Source organism: Dendrobates tinctorius, unplaced genomic scaffold (assembly GCF_039654945.1).
Source record: "Dendrobates tinctorius isolate UK_male_01 unplaced genomic scaffold, ASM3965494v1 ptg000019l, whole genome shotgun sequence".
NCBI lineage: Eukaryota > Metazoa > Chordata > Amphibia > Anura > Dendrobatidae > Dendrobates > Dendrobates tinctorius.
The window spans coordinates 84,571,312-84,592,601 of NW_027361687.1; the positions used below are offsets into that span (position 1 = coordinate 84,571,312).

The 21,290-nt window shown below is 44.1% G+C and overlaps 1 protein-coding gene across 1 annotated transcript in view; it reads left to right on the plus strand.

Annotated features, from left to right (window-relative positions):
- LOC141082670 (vomeronasal type-2 receptor 26-like) overlaps nt 1-21,290 on the plus strand; it is a 197,404-nt gene that overhangs the window by 138,930 nt on the left and 37,184 nt on the right. The window contains exon 9 of the mRNA XM_073566619.1: nt 14,321-14,444. Coding sequence (XP_073422720.1) covers nt 14,321-14,444 — 124 coding nt within the window. The remainder of the gene's footprint in view (nt 1-14,320; nt 14,445-21,290) is intronic.

Genomic DNA, 21,290 nt, shown 5'->3' on the forward strand with positions numbered 1-21,290 from the left:
ACTCCAACAGTTTACTACACTACGACAGTTGCCATTCTACTTCCATCAAACATAGCTTGCCCCGCTCACAGTTTAAACGTGTGACACACATAGTATCAAACCCACAGCTTCTGCCGGAACGTCTCGATGAAATGTCAAAAACATTTTCGGCTCGCCATTACCCTCAAAATCTCCTCAATAAAGAAAAAACTTTGGCTCTCAACCCGGTACCTGAACAATCTGTTCAATCCAAACCTGAACGTATTCCCTTCGTCCACACCCACCACCCCATCATGCCTAAAGTCTATAACATCATCAAAAACACTGCCCAATGCTTGCACGGTCATATCCGCAGGTCGAGGCATTTAAGACTCCACCATTAATGTGCAAAAGAAGAGCTCACAATATTCGAGACAGGATCGTTAAAGTCGACTTGGGCAGTTTTACCCGGGTCCCCAGACAAACTTTCCTCAACACTGAGAGAAATGGCACATTTCCCTGTTTGGGATGTGCATGCTGCTCGAATGTTATTAAATCTAGCACTATCACCCACCCACATTCTGGCAAACAGTATACCATAAAAGGTTTCTTCACCTGTGAGTCCAACAACGTTGTATATGTGGTAAAATGCCCATGTGGTTTACTTTATGTCGGTGAAACGACACAACACATCGGTGACCGTATAGCAAGCCACAAATCGACCATTAGATGCAAAAAGACATGGCTTCCTCTTCCCCATCACTTCACAGCCACTAACCACTCGGTTCCTCAATTACGCTTCCAAATATTGGAACAGGTCGAAAAATCACGACGGGGTGGTGACCACATTAAACGCCTAAGAGAAAGGGAATCCTTTTGGATTTATACCTTACAGACCTTATCTCCCATGGGCCTTAACAGGGAACTAGATATGGTTCTTAAATAAGTAATAGCACTGGTTTCTTGCTTGCCTGCTTGTTGTCTGCTTCTTTTGCATATGTAAAATGTGAACTTTATATTCGCAGGTCTGTGTATAGCATGCTGACCTTCGCTTCCTCTGTACACTGACTCTCCCTAATTTTTCAGGTGCCTTGACCCTTACATTTTACACCCATCGGGGTAAGTACTGATATTTTTCTAATCCCTTTTTTTTTCCCATTTGTCCTATTACCATTTCAATTTATGGTTATTATTATTTATTTATTTTATAATTTTTTCTATTTCTTTATTATTTTTTATTTTTTTCTTCATTTTTTTCTTTGTTTCTTTCAATTTCTTCAGCAATTTTTCATTTTTATTTCCCGTTTTTCATTTATCATTTTTTCGATTTATTACATTCTATTTTATTTCCTTGTCAATCCCTTTGATCCATTTTTTTCACCTCATTCATTAATTCCTTCTTTTTATGTTCTCCTCCCACTCCTCTATTACTTCTGTTCCATCTCCCTACCTCTTCTCCCTCCTTGTGTTGTGCCCTCCTTCTTTACTCTCTCCTCCTCCCTCTTTCTCCATGGCTCAGCCTGACACTCCTTCCTCTTTCTCTCCCCCCTCCCTTCCCCCAGTGCCACTATGCAGACACCAGGCACACTTTTGTTTATGTCTTGTCTTCTCCTTGTAGTTTCTACCTTCAGCACACAGCGCAGGCGCCCCCACCAACAGCTCTACAAGCCTCGCTTCAGTACACACCACTGATGTTTCCCACACGGTAGCACCCCTCAGACACTCCCACTGACTTCAGGTCTCCAGACTACTTTAACCCACTGACCACCAATGCCTGCACACTACACCACAGATGGTGCTTGCTGCCCCACGCTTCCAGGTATGCCCTGCAGCATTGCTGCACTGTGAGCTACTTTAGAATGCTTTCAAGCTGTTAACTCTTGCATTACCTGTCCACTCAGCTCATCTTAGGACCTCTGCCTGGTCCCTGCCACACCGGGCTTCTACATATGGCACTTTAGGTATGCCTCTCCTCTGTCCTCCTACCCCCTTTCTTTTCCCTACTGCAGTGTCCTATACTGGTCCAAATCTCTTGTTTTTTTGTTTTTTTTTCATCTTTTTTCAGCCCCTCCTGCACATTCATACTGCCGTGATTGCTTCTTTTTCCCTTGTGCTTTAAGGTCAGTCTCCATGCTTGCACTGCCTGATTATGTTGCATTTATGTGATTTGCTCCATTATGCCGGCCTCGCCGTAACCCAGCTCCACAGCTGCTTCAATCAATAATTACTGGATCTAACTCCAACATCCAATGGGCTAACTGATTGATTTGTACAATTTTGTTCTACAATGATTTTGCACACAATGATCCTGTATATGATGATTTTGTACATATTGTAAATATGTAATTGTGTAAATATGTATATCTGTTTAAACCTCTACAGAGTTTGTACATTTTTGTGATTATCACTGTATATATCCTAATGTCTATCTTTGTATGTGTCTCTTCTAGTGAGGTTTGAAAAAGACCCGACATAGGGTCAAAACGTTACCTCAACGCACTATTCCCCCTGTGGTGCCTTCAATAATAAAAAATTTTTTGCATTGAAAATCAAAATTTCCAAGAGTGCAGCTGTTTTCTCATTCATAACAGAATCACCAGCCATACAGCAGATTCTAGGGTACTCAATAGCAGGAAAGAATTGTAAAAAGAAAAAAAAAGAAAAGTGTCAGAATTTTTTTTTTTCTGTGTGTATATTTTTTCCTCTATTTCTCTGGGGCCGTAGGAGGAATTTTTTCTCAATGGAGATTAAGCAATTGTCTGATCATGTGGAGCAGCTCACTGCTGAAGTGCGGGGAATTTCCGCCTATCTTGCTCATTCACATGCTGCTGAACCAAAGATCCCTACTCCTGATGTGTTTTTTGGGGATCGGTCTAAATTTCTGAATTTTAAGAATAATTGTAAATTATTTTTTGCCTTGAAGCCTAAATCATCGGGGAGCTCCGCGCAGCAGGTTAAAATTGTCATCTCTTTGCTGCGTGGCGATCCCCAGGATTGGGCGTTTTCTTTGAAACCTGATGATCCTATTCTGACTGATGTGAATGCATTTTTTCAGGCCTTGGGGTTGTTGCATGATGAACCTAATGCTATTGATCAGGCTGAAAAGGCCCTGTTGGCATTGAGCCAGGGTCGGGATTCTGCAGAGTTGTACTGTCAAAAATTCCAAAAGTGGGCGGTCCTTACTACCTGGAATGATGGTGCCTTGGCAGCTCTCTTTCGGAAGGGTTTGTCAGAAACCGTAAAAGATACTATGGTGGGATTTCCTGTTCCCTCTGGTCTGGACGATTCTATGTCATTAGCCATTCAGGTTGATCGGTGTTTGCGCGAACGCAAAACCGTACGAGAGGTGTTGCCACCTGTTGAACAAATGTCTGAACCTATGCAATGTGATAGAGTTTTGTCTAGGGTGCAACGTCAGGAGTTCAGAAGGCATAATAAGCTGTGTTTCTTCTGTGGTGATGCCTCGCATATTATTTCTGTCTGCCCTAATCAAGAGAAACGTTTTGCACACACATTTGCTGTGGGTGGTGTTCAACCTAAGTTTCTTCTGGCAATTACTCTGATCTGCTCCCTGTCCACATTTTCCGCTAAGGCTTTTGTGGATTCGGGAGCAGCTCTGAACCTGATGGACTTGGATTTTGCTAAACGTTGTGGGTTTCCTATGACACCTCTGCGGACGTCTATCCCTTTGAGGGGTATTGATGCTACTCCTTTGGCGAAGAATAATCCTCAGTTTTGGACCCAGGTGGTAATGCAGGTCGCCACAGACCATCAAGAAAATTGCAGATTTTTGGTGTTGCATAATTTGCATGATACCATCATTCTGGGGTTTCCCTGGTTGCATATCCATAATCCAGTTTTGGATTGGAAATCTGTGTCTGTGGTGAGTTGGGGTTGTCGGTGTGCCCTTAGTGATGCTCCTGTTTTCTCCACCTCTCCCCAGTCGCATAATGTTCCTGACTATTTGGCTGATTATTATGATGTATTTAGTGAGAATGAGTCTGCGTCTTTGCCTTCTCATAGGAGTTATGACTGTGCAATTGAGCTGAGCCATGGTTGTAAATTTCCCAAGGGTCGACTTTTCAATTTATCTGTACCCGAACACGAGGCTATGTGATCCTATATTAAGGAGTCGTTGGAGAAGGGTCATATTAGACCATCCTCTTCACCCTTAGGTGCTGGGTTTTTTTCGTGGCTAAGAAAGATGGGTCATTAAGGCCTTGTATTGACTATCGTTCCCTCAACAAAATTACTGTTAATTATCAGTATCCGTTACCCCTGATTTCTGATCTATTCTCCAGAGTTAAAGGTGCTTGCTGGTTTACAAAGCTTGACCTCAGGGGGGCGTATAATCTTATTCGCATTAAGCATGAGGATGAATGGAAGATGGCGTTTAATACTCCGGAGGGACATTTGGAGTACCTGGTGATGCCTTTTGGGCTCACTAATGCCCCTTCTGTCTTCCAGTGCTTCATGAATGATATTTTCCGAGACTTTGTGGATAAATTTTTGATCATCTATCTGGATGATATTTTGATCTTTTCCAAGGATTGGGACTCTCATGTGAAACATGTTCGGACTGTGTTCCGGATTTTGAGGGAGAATTCCCTGTATGTCAAGGGATCAAAATGCCTTTTTGGTGTACAGAGGATTTAATTTTTGGGATTTATTTTGTCTCCGTCAACTACTGAAATGGACCCGGCCAAGGTACAGGCCATTTATGATTGAGTTCAGCCCACTTCTTTGAAGGCCCTCCAGAAATTTTTGGGTTTTGCTAATTTTTATCGTAAATTTAAAGCTAATTTTTCTGGTATTGCCAAACCATTGACTGATTTGGCCAGACCTCATCTGGAATATTGTGTCCAGTTTTGGGCACCACATTTTAAAAAAGACATCAACAAACTGGAGCAAGTTCAGAAAAGAGCGACCAGAATGGTGACCGGTCTGCAAACCCTGTCTTATGAGGAAAGGTTGCAGGATTTGGGAATGTTTAGTTTGCAAAAGAGAAGACTGAGAGGAGACTTAATAGCTGTCTACAAATATCTAAAGGGCTGTCACATTGTAGAAGGATCAACTTTATTCTCATTTGCACAAGGAAAGACTAGAAGCAATGGGATGAAACTGAATGGGAGGAGACACAGATTAGATATTAGAAAAAACTTTTTGACAGTTAGAGTGATCAATGAGTGGAACAGGCTGCCACGAGAAGTGGTGAGTTCTCCTTCAATGGAAGTCTTCAAACAGAGGCTGGACAGACATCTGACTGGGATGATTTAGCGAATCCTGCTTTGAGCAGGGGGTTGGACCAGATGGCCCAGGAGGTCCCTTCCAACTCTACGATTCTATGATTCTATGATTCTATGATTCTATGATTTGACTAAGAAGGGTGCTGATGTGCTGAATTGGTCTCCGGAGGCTGTTTCTTCTTTTCAGGAGCTGAAGCGAAGGTTCACTTCTGCTCCGGTTTTGCGGCAACCTGATGTCTCACTCCCGTTTCAGGTAGAGGTGGACGCTTCTGAGATTGGTGCAGGACCTGTTTTGTTCCAAAAAGATCCTGTAACATCTAAAATGAATCCCTGTGCTTTCTTTTCCCGAAAGTTCTCCTCATCCAAACGTAACTATGATGTGGGGAATCTGGAACTGTTAGCCATGAAATGGGCATTTGAGGAGTGGAGACATTGGTTGGAGGGAGCTAAACATCAAGTCGTGGTCCTTACTGACCACAAGAATTTGATTTACCTGGAGTCGGCCAAACGCTTAAATCATAGACAGCCTAGGTGGGCCTTGTTTTTCACACGTTTTGATTTTGTGTTCTCTTTTCTTCCGGGCACTAAGAAGGTCAAGGCAGATGCCCTCTCTAGGAGTTTCTTTGCGGATTCTCCTGTTGTGACCAAGCCTGCTACCATCTTAGGTGAGGGGGTAGTTCTTTCTGCCATCTCGCCTGATTTGAGACGTGCTCTGGAAGAGTTTCAGGAGGACAAACCTGAGTGTTGTCCCATTGGAAAATTGTATGTTCCTGACCAGTGGAGGAAGAGAGTGATGTCTGAAGTTCATTGCTCTGCATTGGCTGGTCATCCAGGTATTTTTGGCACTAGAGATTTGGTGAGTCGGTCTTTTTGGTGGCCCGCCTTGTCTCATGATGTCAGGAATTTTGTGCAGTCCTGTGGGACTTGCTCCCGGTCTAAACCTTGTTCTCGCTCTAGTGGGTTGTTGATGCCTTTGCCGGTGCCCAGGAGGCCATGGACCCATATTTCAATGGATTTTATCTCTGATATGCCTGTCTCTCAGAGAATGACTGTTATTTGGGTGATTTGTGATAGATTCTCTAAGATGGTACATCTTGTACCACTCCCTAAGTTTCCATCTTCCTCAGAGTTGGTGCCCTTGTTTTTGCAACAGGTGGTTCGCTTGCACGGGAATTCTGAGAACATTGTATCTGACAGAGGAGTTCAGTTTGTGTCTAGATTTTGGAGGACTTTCTGTTCCAAGCTGGGAATTCAGTTGTCCTTCTCCTCTACGTTTCACCCTCAGACCAATGGGCAGACGGAGAGAACAAACCAGACTTTGGAGTCATATTTGAGATGTTTTATTTCTGCTGATCAGGATGATTGGGTTTCATTTTTGCCCTTGGCCGAATTTGCTTTAAATAATAGAGCTAGTTCTGCCACTTTGATGTCACCTTTTTTTTGTAACTTTGGGTTTCAGCCTCGATTCTCTTCAGGGCAGGTGGAGCCTTCTGCCTGCCCAGGTGTTGACACTGTGGTGGAGAGAATGCACCAGATCTGGGACCAAGTGGTGGATAAGTTATCTCTCTCCCAGGAAAAGGCCCAGCGGTTTTAAAACCGGCATAGGACCATTGGTCCCCAGTTTAAGGTGGGTGATATGGTTTGGTTGTCATTAAAGAATATCGCTATGAAGGTGGCTTCTCCAAAGTTTAAACCTAGATTTATTGGACCTTACAAGATTTTGGAGATTCTTAATCCAGTCTCTTTTCGATTGGCTCTTCCTGTTACATTTAAGATCCATATCGTGTTTCATAAGTCTCTGTTAAAGAGGTTTGTTGAGCCAGTAGTTCCTGTGGTGGCACCTCCTGACCCGGTATTGGTAGAAGGTAATGTGGAATATGAGGTTGAGAAGATACTGGATTCTCGCCTGGCTAGACGGAGACTCCAGTATTTGGTAATATGGAAGGGTTATGGCCAGGAGGATAATTCTTGGGTCCCTGCATCCGATATTCATGCCGAAAGATTGGTTCGTGCCAACGGATTGCAGACAGCAGCTTTTCTATCCTGTCCTTTTTAGTTAGCTTGGGCCCCATCGTTTGTTCAACCTATCTTTCTCTCTGTGCTAGTGTTTTCATCTTGCTTCACCGTCATTATATGTGGGGGGCTGCCTATTGCTTTGGGGTCTGCTCTGGGGCAGTTTAGATTTCCCTTTCTGTCTTTAGGCCTATTTAGTTCTCCGCTGTGATCGAGGGGTCTAGGGCATCGTAGGAACCCCCCACGGCTACTGTTAGTTGTTGTGGATAGGATCAGGGGTCTGCAATCCGATAGCTACCAACCTCTCCGGTTTTCTGGACTTAGCTTGTATTTTTGTTTTTTCCTCCTTCGGTGACTCATTCATAACAGTGCACGCTCCTCTCTCAGTACCATGTAATGGCTGTTATCACTGCCACAGTGAAGCTATCTTTGTGTGACTCTGTAAGTATAAGTCGAGGAGTTGTTCCGTTCTTACAGACGTCCACCTTATAGGTTTGTCTGGTTTTCAAACAGTTTAGTATATTTGCTGTTTGATTACATTCAAAACTACAGAGAGACAGTGTGTTTCAGTCCGTATACTAAAACACAGAGCTTGACAATTTTACATACACTGGACAGCGGTGTACGTGCACGCTCCTCTCTCAGTACCGTGTAACGGCTGTTATCTCGGCCACAGTGAAGCTATCTGTGTGTGACTCTGTAAGGATAAGTCAAGGAGTTGTTCTCTTCTTACAGACCTACACTGTAGGGAGATTCCAGTTCTGCCCAGTTCTATATACACCTTGTAGTTTGTCATACACTAGGCAATTTCCGCCGGTCACATTGCGGTGTTAAATAAACAGGGCCTGACTGAATCCCACAGTGTCCTGAAGTGTAGAGACATTCCAATTCTACACAGTCCTCTATACACCCTTCTAACAGCATAGAGAATCTGCCTGTCATATTGCGGTGTTAAATAAACAGGGCCTGACTGAATCCTACAGTGTCCTGAAGTGTAGAGACATTCCAATTCTCCACAGTCCTCTATACACCCTTCTAACAGCATAGAGAATCTGCCTGTCATATTGCGGTGTTAAATAAACAGGGCCTGACTGAATCCCACAGTGTCCTGAAGTGTAGAGACATTCCAATTCTACACAGTACTATATACACCTTGTACCTTGTTTTACAATACCAGAGAGTTGGTGTAAATTTGGATACATTTTCCCAAAAAATGAGGAAGTGTGGTGGAATAGTCCGTGGAAGTGGGCGGGGGTTGGCAGCTGGTAATGATGGTGTTGGTGGTGGATCTGCTGGTAGTGGCAAAAGCAAAATAGCACCTAATACTGGAGGTGTTGAGGCTGCGTCATCGTCTGGCTCCACAAGGCCTCGAAGGCTCCCTTTTCTGGGAGTAGGTAAACCGCTTCTAAAGCCGGAGCTTCAAGAACAAGCTTTGTCTTACATTGCTGACTCAGCCTCCAGCTCTATCGCCTCCTCTTCTGAAGTTTTAAAAAATAAAAGCACTGAGTCATCATTGGAGGCTCATGGTCATGAACCACACCTTTCCTTGTGTCCTTCACCCCTACCAAAATTGAAGGATGCGGTAGGCCACACTACAGATTACTCCATGGAGCTGTTTTCACATACCATGCCTGGGTCAAATCGTGAATTACCCAGGCCAAGATGAATCTGACATGGAGTGCACTGATGCACAGCCACTGCTAGATTTATCTGCTGGTACATTCACTCAGAGCACTACATTGTCCTCGCAGAATACTGAGCCAGAATCTGACCCTGATGAAACTGAGTTGCCCCCTCCCGCATACTATATCACCATACACGGTGACACAGAGGAAGGTGCACATGACATTTAAGAGGAGGTGATGGATGACCCAGTTGTTGACCCAGATTGGCATCCATTGGGGGTAGAGTGTGCCGCTGCCAATAGCTCAGAAGAGGAGGAGGAGCATCCGCAGCGGGCATCGACATCGCAACAGTTGTTATCTGGCAGTCCCGGAGCAGTCCAAAAAGGGGTTACAAAAACCCCAAAAATTGCAGGACAGCTTGGCCAGACGGTCAAAAAAGCACAGCGTGCAAGGCCTCAAACTGTCTTCCCTAGTAGGAAGAGTGCAGTGTGGCACTTTTTTGAACAAAATCCTAATGATCAGGCAAAGGTAATCTGTAAGAAGTGTGCAAAGACCTTTAGCCGAGGGAAAAATCTGAGGAATTTGAATACCAGTTGCATGCTAAGAAATTTAACCACCATGCACTTGCAAGCGTGGATGGACTACCAAAACTCACATACCACATGTGCTACTGCTCCCAAAGAAGGTAGTCAGCAACGCAACATTGTTTCCCCCACTGTAAGTCCACCGGTTAGCACACCACCAGCAGCAAATGTTGAGTTATTGTCACAAGGGCAAATCAGTCAGGGAATCACTCTGTTATTGCAACGAAAGACTGAATCTAGGCAATCAGAAAGAACACCAACTCCATCACCATCATCAACCCTCTCTCAGTCCGCCATGTGTCCCGCTACTTCCACCATATCCAGCTCTCAAGTCCAGCTCACCCTACCAGAGACTATGAGTAGGACAAAAAAGTACTCATCCTCTCATCCACGTACACTGGCTTTGAACAGCCACATTGCCAAACTAATCTCGTTAGAGATGATGCCCTATCGGATGGTTGAAAGCGCAGCTTTCCGCGAACTAATGGCCTACGCAGTTCCACGCTATGAACTACCCACTACCCAGTTGCCACTTCTTTTCTCGCAAAGCCATCCCAGCCCTCCACCTTCATGTGAAAGACCACATTGTCCATGCACTCAAGCTGTCAGTGATTGGAAAGGTGCACCTCACAACTGATGCATGGTCCAGTAGGCATGGCCAGGGCCGTTACGTGTCCATCACTGCGCACTGGGTTAATGTGGAGGATGCAGGGTCCACAGGGGAAAGCGGTGGTGGCGCAGTGCTGCCTAGCCCACGGTATAGGAAACAGTTGGCTGTAGGTGTTCGACCCTCCTCTTCCTCCTCCAGAAGCGAAAGCTGTTCCACAGACCGCAGTCGCACGAGCACTGCATCCGCAGTTGACAGTGTTGCAAGCGAGGTGTCCCCCTATCGATCAGCTAGTGGAAAGCATCAGCAGTCTGTGTTGCAGATGATGTGTTTGGGCGACAGACACACCGCAGAGGTACTGGCCGACTACTTTCAGCGACAATCTAAGTCATGGCTGGGCAGTCTACATCTGGAGGCAGGCAAGGTAGTTAGTGATAACGGCCGTAATTTTGTGGCAGCCATAGCCCTTTCAAAACTCAGACACATACCTTGCTTGGCTCACACCTTGAACCTGGTGGTGCAGTGCTTCCTCAATAATTATCCGGATTTAACAGGCCTGCTCCTTAAGGTTCGAAGACTGTGCTCGTACATCCGCCGGTCGCCGGTACACTCCAGTCGTATGCAGAAGCTGCAGCGATTGCTCCACCTTCCCAAGCACTGCCTAATTATCGATGTTGCAACAAGGTGGAACTCCACCCTGCACATGCTTGAGCGGCTGTGCGAACAAAGGCAGGCCGTAATGCATTTGTGGGAGGATACACGGGCATGCACTTTGAGGGCAGACATGGAGTTGACATTTGAGCAGTGGTCGAAGCTGAAAGACCTTTGTAAAGTCCTTCAGTGTTTTGAGGAATGCACACGGCTGGTAAGCACAGACGACGCCATCATAAGCATGAGCATCCCACTTATGCGTCTGCTCATGCAAACTTTGACGCACATTAAGGAGCAGGTGTCTGCAGCCGAGGTTGATGAGGAGAAAAAGGAGGAGGGAAGCCTTGATGACAGTCAGCCATTGTCTGGTCAGGGAACTGTCGTGGACAAGGTGGAGGAAGAAGAGGAAGAGGAGGAGGATGATGATGGGGATGATTATTTAGGGGAGGGGAATGCTTCTCGTGGGGCAAGAGAAAATGTTGGCTTTGCAAGGTCTGGTACAGAGTTTGTGCGTGACAGGGGGATGTGGATTTGCCAGAAAGTGCTCCTCCACCCAGCACTCGCAGTGCATCATTGACACCGAGAACATTGGCCCACATGTCAGATTATGCCTTGCAGATCCTAAAAAGGGACCCCCGCATTGCCAAAATGATGAACAATGATGACTACTGGTTGGCCAGCATCCTGGATCCACGCTATAAAGGCAAATTCCAAAACATCATGCCACAGGAGAACCTTGACCTAATATTGGCTAACAAACAAGCTGCTCTGGTAAACCGGTTGGTTGAGGCATTCCCAGCACACAGCAGCGGTGATGGTTCTCACACGAGCCGTAGGGGCCGGGGGCAACTTGGAAGCGGTGTTGGTGGTGGACACATCAGAAGTGGCGTTGGAGACAGGGGTTTCATGACCATGTTGTGTACTGATTTTTCAAGTCCCGCTCACACGACTGGTAATACTGCATCGATTGAAAGTGACAGGAGACAGCACTTGTCAAGTAAGGTTACAAACTACTTTTCCTCCCATATCGATGTTCTCCCTCACAGGTCATTCCCATTTAACTATTGGGCAGCTAAACTGGACACCTGGCCTGAATTGGCACAATATGCCTTACAGGAGCTCGCATGCCCAGCTGCAAGTGTGCTATTGGAAAGAGTCTTCAGTGCTGCTGGATCAATACTGACAGAAAAAAGGACCCATCTGTCAATCCAAAATGTGGATGATCTAACCTTCATTAAAATGAACCATGCATGGAGTTCCAAGGATTTTGTCCCACCTTACCCTGATGACACATAGGTTGCCAGAAAAATTGTTTTCTTTGGTCCGCCTGTTCCTGGGACTTGACCAATTTCGCCTTTAGCAGCAGGTGAATGTACCACATCAACATATGCCATTTTGTAAACCTCCCTAACTGGGCAGCCTCCTCCCCCCAATGGCCGGGGTCACTACTGAGTGCACGCAACCGTGCGAGTGCCATTGCCCTGGACAGGTGGGTGGGCCGACTCGTGGGCGCGGGCACTGGCACAGGGTCCCTCATAGTGCAATCAAATGTCTCTGACGGTGGTGGTGCACACCCGCCGTCAGACACACCGCCATACTATGAGTGGCCCAGTGCCAGTGCCGACGCCCATGAGTGGGCCCCCCTTGCTTGGGCAGGGCCCCAGCATTTGCAATGTTTACCTCTCCCTTCTCCTTTGCTGTGTAGTCTGGACTGTCAAATCCATCACTGGGACTGGCACTTCAAATTTGGTGAACTGATAGAAGATGATGGTTAAGACGTAGCTATGCCCTGTCCCGCTGGCCGGGATCCAGCTTCAGATGATCAATGGTTTCCATTTCTTATGGACATCGACTCACAATGAGATGCAGTGGTGGTTTCTCATCAGCTTTAACAGTTTTCCTACCCACAGACGTGTGACATTCCAGCGCACATTTTTAAATGTGCCCTCCCTCTAATGCCAATCCAATTGAATCGCCTATGGCCTGTGGCTTCTGTGTTTTGCACTCCAAAGTTACGTGACAGATCTTGATAGGCAGTGAGCACCATGTTTACATCTCTCCCTGTGATCAAAATTGGATGGATATGAGTAAAGGCAATGGGATCAACGGTACTGCGACACAGCAACACTTTCTTCACAAAGAAAGGTTTTTGCTGTGTCCACACACTAATTAATTGAGGGTCAGCATCGCCTCTGAGAATTGTGACTGAAGTTGTTCCCGTGAATAGTAATTCGTAGATTTCTGCAATCACTAGACTTTAGGTAAATAATTGTATGCATCTAATTTCCTATTGCAGAGAGTCTGGGCTGTCTTACTGAGACAGAAATATAAATGAAGATTTAAAAATACCACCAAAAGTGTATCATGGTGTATGCTTGAAATACATTTCCTTTTTTCTAGTTTTTAGATTGTTGTGTAATCCATGCAGAGAACATGCAGTTTTAAATGTTTAAACTATGCTCTATATACCTGCTATCCAGTGATAATGTACCCTATCTCAACTTTGTACAATCTGGTCTAATCCATACTGCGCCTGAGACCGTCTGAGCCTGCCTCCTGATCGATACACATAGGTTTTTAATGTGTAAACTATGCAACATATATACGTGTTATCCGGTGAAACTGTACCCTTTATCAACTCGAATCTTGTTGAATCCATACTGGGTCTGAGAATGGCTGCAGAGCTGTTAAGCAAGCTACAGCACCTGTGGTTTGGACACATAATGTTTTGCATTTTTTCTGGAATGGCGGTTAGGCTGAAATCAGGAATTGCTGTTGACCTGCACTTACTGGGAAATCATTATTCACGGCGATCCGTTTTAGTTTCATTTTTCTATGTTTTCTTGTGCGCCTGTAAAAATGGCGCAAGACTGACAACACTGTTCACAGCTGTGACCTGGGAGTCAGAACTGCTTCCAGGGGTCTTCCCCATGATGTCTCCATGTAATTTGAGCACTGTTTCCATAATTTTTAGATGTTTTTTAGACTTTAATAGGACCCTGGTAAAAATACTCAATTTTCCATAGACTTACATTTGGCTCATTGCTCGTGTCGAGTACCCGACTATTCCAATTTGATCAATCCGAGCAATGAGCACCCGAGCATTTTATTCCTTGCTCATCACTATTTGTGACTTTTTAAAGCAATTGAAAACAGAATTCTGGGAAAATTGCTTTGATGTATCAGGGTCTGAGTTTTTTTCCATTGTCAAATTAAAAAAAGCTGTCAAAATGAGGTAATTAAACAAGATTTATTCCCAATTGGGCAGAGCTGAGAGAAACTGGAATGAAAACGCCAAAAGATGCAAAATTTTGGTGCAACTCCGAATTGGACAACATTTTGTGAGTTTTCCACAGCTTTTGCGCTTCTTTTTTATGTAAAAGCTTAGGTGAATCCGGGCCAATGTCTTTTTTTCTATAAACATTATAGGTAAATCAATATAAAAACAAAATAACTTTATGGCGGTGCACTAAGGTGTGTGAGAGTGACAGAAAAGGAAAAGTCAAGTAACAAAATTACAAAGCGATAAAATAAATGTTTGAATATTTTCTTCATACATTCACAACATAATACAGGACATTTTCTCTGTTTATGTTTTATAAGTTTTATAAATCTTTTTTATATATGAATTTGCAGACTCCTCGATCTTTATGCACAGATCCGTGTTCTCCGGGCTACAGACAGTCACCGGGGGCTGGAAAACTATCCTGCTGCTTTGAATGTGTACAGTGTAATGATGGAGAATTTACAAATGGAACAGGTAAGTGCAATGGGCTGATTACACACAATTTTTTATATTATGGAAATATTTTACATAACTCTGCATAATTAAAACTCAAATGAATCCCTAATGCTTTGCATTTTTCATTTGGGTATAGTGAAAAACATTGGGCGACAGTTTCTGTTCTTAAGTAAAAGTTATACTGTGTGCTACGACCCGGGCCGTCCATGTGACTCCCCCGATTTGCACACTTTTAACCATCACAGTGGGCTAACTATAATCCGAAGATTCAGGTGAGGCCAGCGTCACACTAGAGAGAAATACAGATGAGTGAGAGGCATAAAAACATTGCACTAAACACGGACCAATGATTCTCTATGGGGCAGCTCCCAACAGCCGTATATTTCTCGGCAGTATTTTACGGGCCGAGACAATCGCAGCATGCTGTGATTGTCAGCGTATTCCGGCCGAAATACGTCAATGTAAGTCTAATGGGGGCACAAAAAATACGGTTTACACACGGACCAGACGTGTGACTTGCGAGAAATACGCACCTGGTGTCCTTTAACAAAAGCGGCAATTCATTTTGCGAGACAGTAAAACCACACTGACATGTTTAATAAAGAAACAAAAGAATAGATATACATAGAATAGAATACATGTGTATATATATATATATATATATACATGTCATTGAGACATATATATATATATATAAATTTATATTTCATAGAGTTCTGCATAGCAGAATAGCCGCTAAACCAATTGCCGGCTTCTGTAAAATCAATACAAAACCCGACATGAAATGACACATGGTTTACATACAGTAAACCCTTTCATTTCATTTAGTTTTTATATACGTCCCTGACTAATAATTAGATTAGGGTTTCTGTGTAAAATTTGGTATATCTAGATGTTAAATTAAGGGGTTAATTCATTGTAAAAAAATGCATGGGCTCCCGCGGTAAATCGCAACCAGAGAGGTAAAGCAGGTGAGTGAGGGCAGATTTTAATAGCCTTGAGAGGGACCATTGTTTTTGCCCCCCCGGCTACAAAAATCTGGCCCCAGACGCCCCAGAAAAGGCGCATCTATAAGATGCGCCTCTTCTGGCACTTATCCTCTCTATTCCTATTGCCCAGTAGCGGAGGCTAATGGGTTAATAAGAAGGGGTTAATGTCACCTTGCTATTAGAAGGTGACGTTAAGCCAATTAATAATGGTGAGGTGTCAATTAGACACTTATCCATTACTAACCCTAGACTATTAAATGGTTAAAAAGCACACACAGACATTAATGAAAAATTATTTTAATGAAATAAAGACACTTAGTTTTTGACAAGATTTATTCCTCTGCTAATCCAAAACTAAACCATCGACCTGTAACAAAAATAAAACAATAAAGCAAAAATATCCTTACCTCTCCGCTGCTCAGTCACATCCCCCGCTGCAATCCATCAGAAGGGGTTAACTGGTTTACAAAGGGGACCGATGCTAATGCGGCCAACCCCTCTGTAAACCACTGACAGAATAAATTATTTAATCTCTGCACAGCCTCCCTGGCTGCCCGGAGATGAACTAATGAGCGTGGGAAAGTTTCTGCATTTTTTCCCATGCTCATTAGCTCACCTTAGGTCAGCCAGGGGACTCCGTGTAGCCTCACTGACATCACTGTGTCAGAGCAAGAGGAGGAGCAGGTAGCAACTAACTATAGATGCTTTGCTTGGGTGACGATGTAGCAGTAAGTGAACCGAAGCGCACACCACCAACCTTTTAGAGTTTGGCAGCATGCTGATGGATGGAGTGTCGGGGGAGTGAGGGAGATATAAGGAAAAAAAGGAGTGGTTTGTTGGAAGGAAGAGGGGAATAAAAATTAAAGTGAAATGTGCATTGTGTGAGTTTGACATTACATTGAATGCTTAATAGAAAAACTACAAGGTATGAAAATAAGTTAAGGGTTATATTAAACGGCCAGATTACATAAATGCAATGGAATTGCATAGCACTAATTGGAAAGGTGGTGTTGTATAGTGAAAATTAGGGCATTTTTGCTGAAAAGTGAAATTATTATTATTATTATTTATTTATATAGCACTATTGATTCCATCGTGCAGTACATGAGAAGGGGTTACATACAAATTACAGATATCACTTACAGTAAACAAACTAACAATGACAGACTGATACAGAGGGGAGAGAGGACCCTGCCCTTTTGGGCTTACATGCTACAGGATGGTGGGGAAGGAGACAGTAGGTTGATGGGTTGCAGCAGTTCCGGTGTTGGTTGAGGTGATATCACCGGTAGTGGTGAGAGAGAAGGAGGTAGCGGGGTCATTGCAGGCTGTAGGCTTTCTTGAAGAGGTGGGTTTTCAGGTTCCATCTGAAGGATCCAAATGTGGTTCATAGTCGGACTTGTTGGGGCAAAGAATTCCAGAGAATAGGGGCTATACGGGCAAAGTCTTGGAGGCGGTTGGGTGAGGAGCGAATAAGTGTGGAGGAGAGAAGGAGGTCTTGGGAGGACCGGAGATTACGTGAGGGAAGGTATCGGGAGATTAGTTCAGAGACATATGGGGGAGACAGGTAATAGATGGCCTTGTAGGTCAGTATTAGTAATTTGAACTGGATATGCTGAGGGAATGGGAGCCAGTGAAGAGATTTGCAGAGAGGAGTAGCGAGGAGAGAGATGAATTAGTCAGGCGGCAGAGTTAAGGATGGACAGAAAAGGATGTTGCAGTAGTCGAGGTGGGAGATGATGAGGGCATGCACAAGCATTTTAGAAGATTGAGGGTTGAGGAAAGGACGGATTCTGGAAATATTTTTGAGCTGGAGGCGACAGGAGGTAGAAAGAGCTTGGATGTGCGGTTTGAAGGACAGGGCAGAGTCAAAGGTTACTCCAAGGCAGCAGACTTCTGGTACTGGGGAAAGTGTGATGTCATTAATTGTTATAGCTAGGTCGGGTAAGGAAGATCTGTGAGATGAGTTCAGATTTGTCTACATTGAGTTTGAGGAAGCGAGAGGAGAAGAAGGAGGATATGGCTGATAGACACTCTGGGATTCTGGACAGCAGAGAGGTGACGTCTGGGCCAGAGAGGTAGATCTGAGTGTCGACAGCATAAAGGTGGTAGTGGAATCTGTGGGACTTTGAGTTGCCCCAGAACAAGTGTATAGATTGAGAAGAGTAGGGGTCCTAAAACAGAGCCTTGGGGGACTCCAACAGAGAGAGGGTGGGATGAGGAGGTGGTGTGGGAGTGGGAGACGCTGAATGTGTGGTTGGAAAGGTATGAATAGATCCAGGATAGGGCAAGGCCTATGATGCCGAAGGAGGAGAGGATCTGTAGTAGGAGGCAGTGGTCAACTGTGTCAAATGTAAATTTAGGAGAAAAAGCTACAGACTTAAACCAGGATCACCCAAATAGATTAAATATAAGTTTATTAGATACAAAAAGACAAAACCAAAATTAAAAACATTTAAGAGTCACAAAAAATGACAATAACCATACCCTATTTAGCACACAATAAAGCTAAATAGCTCCCCCAAGACTCAATATTGCACAAAAGCTGTATATAGTATTCAATATCTTATAAATCAATAAAGCCTTGAGTATAACAGATGTACACACATGCAATGGGCACTTGGCATAATTCAACCTCAAGATTATTATAACAATAATTCATCTGTCCCCTATATGTAAATATGGATCATTATAATATAGCATTGATAAATGGTCCCAATACCTCAGATCGCCATAAATAAAGCAGAGTACACCATCAGAAGGGGACAGAGAGACACTACCAAAAGGTCAATAAAGTATCACCAGAGTTGTAGATGCAAGAAGCCGATTAGGCTGAAAAAGTACCCATCCCCCAAAAAAAGAAAGCTAATGCCGTCACATGGGGATATCAGTGGCTGGGGGAGCTTGTGGAGATGCTCGACGCGTGTTCGCCATAACTAGGTGGCTTCGTCAGGGGCAACAAATATTGTGCAGCTGCACTATTACCTCATCAGTCACATGTCCTGGAGGCGGCAGCAAATCCATTGGAAAACCCAGGATAGTACGTACACAGCGCACACGTGGACAGGAAATGATACCTGGAAAACCCGGAAGTAATAGAGTGCGTGCTTTCAAAGTGCCTGGCTCGCCGACCTCCACAGAGTAGGCGCCTGCGCAGTATAATCATCCCCTAAGCGCAGATCTTAACATGGTCAGTGCTTGCGCAATTGTATGCCAGCTCGTTGCTGCACTGGTATCCGCCCCGAAAATATGTCACCAATTGTGGGCGGAACCATAGCAATGGGAGAAACAAAATATACTGTCAAATAGTAACATAGAAATAACGATCCTGTGTCAAATGCAGAGGATAGGTCTAGAAGCAGGAGTATAGAGTATTGTCCATTTGATTTGGCTGTAAGTAGGTCGTTAGTAATTTTGGTCAGGGCTGTCTCAGTGGAGTGATGGGGGCGGAAACCAGACTGTAGATTGTCAAAGAGCAAGTTAGATGATAGGTGGGAGGAAAGTTCAGCGTGGACGTGCTGTTCCAGGAGTTTGGAAGCGAATGGAAGCAATGATATTGGACAATAGCTGGACATAGCGGTTGGGTCGAGGGTTGGCTTTTTAAGGATAGGCGTGATTGTGGCATGCTTGAAAGGAGAAGGGAAGGTACCGGACGTTAGTGATAGGTTGAAGAGGTGGGTTAGGGATGGGATAAGTGTGGTGGTGAGGTTGGGGAGGAGGTGGGATGGGATGGGGTCAAGTGCACAGGTTGTGAGGTGCGATTTGGAGAAGAGATGACTAAGCTCCCCTTCAGTGATGCTGGAGATTGAGGTTATGGGGTCTGGGCATTGGTCTGGTATACAAAGGGGTTGTGGTGGTTGAGTGATGAAGACTTGCCTTGTTTGGTCAATCTTGTTTTTGAAGTGTGTGGCAAAGTCCTCGGCAGAGATGAGGGAGGTTTGAGGAGGCAGTGGTGGGTGGAGGAGGGAGTTAGTTTTGAATAACTGTTTTTGGTAGTAAGATAGGGAAGATACGAGGGTTGTGAAGTAGGCCTGTATAGCAGAGGTGAGGGCAGATTTGAAATCGAGTGTTGCCTGTTTGAATGTGGTGAAGTCATCTTGTGAATTTGTTTTCTTCCAGCGCCACTCTGCAATCCTGGACACTTGCCGGAGCTTTTTAGTGGTATTACTGTGCCAGGGTTGTCTGATACGTCGCATTCTGCCATGAACGAGAGGGGCAACCGTGTCAATAGCTGATGCGAGAGTGGCATTGTAGAAAGCAGTGGCACCGTCTGTGTCATGGAGTGAGGATATGGATGCCAGTGGCAGAATAGAGTCAGAGAGCGCGTGGGTGTCTAGGTGTGCAAAGTTTCTGCGGGGGGTGTGCGTGTTGCTGGACTAGTGGTAATTTACTATGCCACATGTCCCTGCCCTAAGATTTATATAGGGTTAACGTCCAGACCGCTAAAAGTGGTGCTGGACAAGGGTGCCAGGTGAGGAGGACAGGGATGAGAAAGTGAGTAGATGATGGTCAGATAGAGGGAGAGGGGAGTTGGTGAAGTTAGAAAGAGAGCAGAGATGGGTGAAGACCAGGTCTAATGTGTGTCCATCTGTGTGGGTGGCTGAGGAGGAGCACTGAGTAAGTCCAAAGGATGAAGTAAGGGACAGGAGTTTGGAGGCTGCTGACTGAAGGGTATCAGTGGGGATGTTGAAGTCACCCATGATGATAGTGGGGGTGTCAGTTGAAAGAAAATGAAGAAGCCAGGTAGAGAATTGGTCAATGAAGGCAGTGGTCGGGCCTGGAGGTCAGTATATGACGGCTACTTGGAGGTTGGAGTAGATGCAGACAGAGTGAATTTCAAAAGAGGGGAGTATTAGGGAGGGAAGAGGTGGGATTGGGTTGAAGGTGCAGTTGGAAGAAAGTTGTATTAACATTACATAATAAATTGTATTATTGCAAAGGAATTATATTATACAAAAATTAGATTAAAATTACACAAAAATTGCTCCAAAAATAAATAGGATGATAAAGTACATTAGTGCAAAAAAGGCAAAAATAAAAGTGGAAAACATGTAAAAGTATATATACATAAAAAAATTAGAAAGGGAAAATAAATAAAAAAAGAAAAAATAAGAGATAATAAATGTCCTTTAAATGTTAAGGTCCCTCTTAATCTTCAAATTCTCTAGTCTTTTAGAGTATTATGAACACCATCCAAAAACAAAAGAAATCAATCAGTGGAAAGCCGCCACATTTCAGATTCGCGAAGGTAAGTACATGCATGATTTCTAAAAGTAAAGAGAAAAAATTAAAATCATAATAAAATAACAATTAAAAGATAGCACAACTACAGAAAAGGAACAAAACTTAAAACCTCATTGAAAAACAAAGGTTGGATGGATCCAATTCTGGAGATCCATCGGGCCTCTAATTGATCGAGATTTTTTCCTCCAATTTCCTCCTCTTTAGTCAATATGTACCCTATCAATACCTTCCTCAAAGATCCAGCATCACAACTGTGAAAAATTTAAAAGTGCTTCGAAATCGGCTTTAATATTGTCAAGTTATTTAAGTTACGAGCATTGAGGATATCCTGGAAAAGCACTCTGACTTTCACTTTTAGTGGTCTGGACGTTAACCCTATATAAATCTTAGGGCAGGGGCATGTGGCATAGTACATTACCCCTAAAGTATCACGTTATGTGTTGAGTGATTTCAAAAATTTTCTTACCATTACTGGACTCAAAGTTAGTGGCATAAAGTATGTTAAGGCAGGCCATACAGGTTCCACATGGGTACAATACTCATTTTTGTCCCTTAGATCCAAAAGCCTTTGCCAATTGTGATCCAGGATAATAGTTACGAACCATTTGGTCTTTTAGGTTTGAAGATCGCC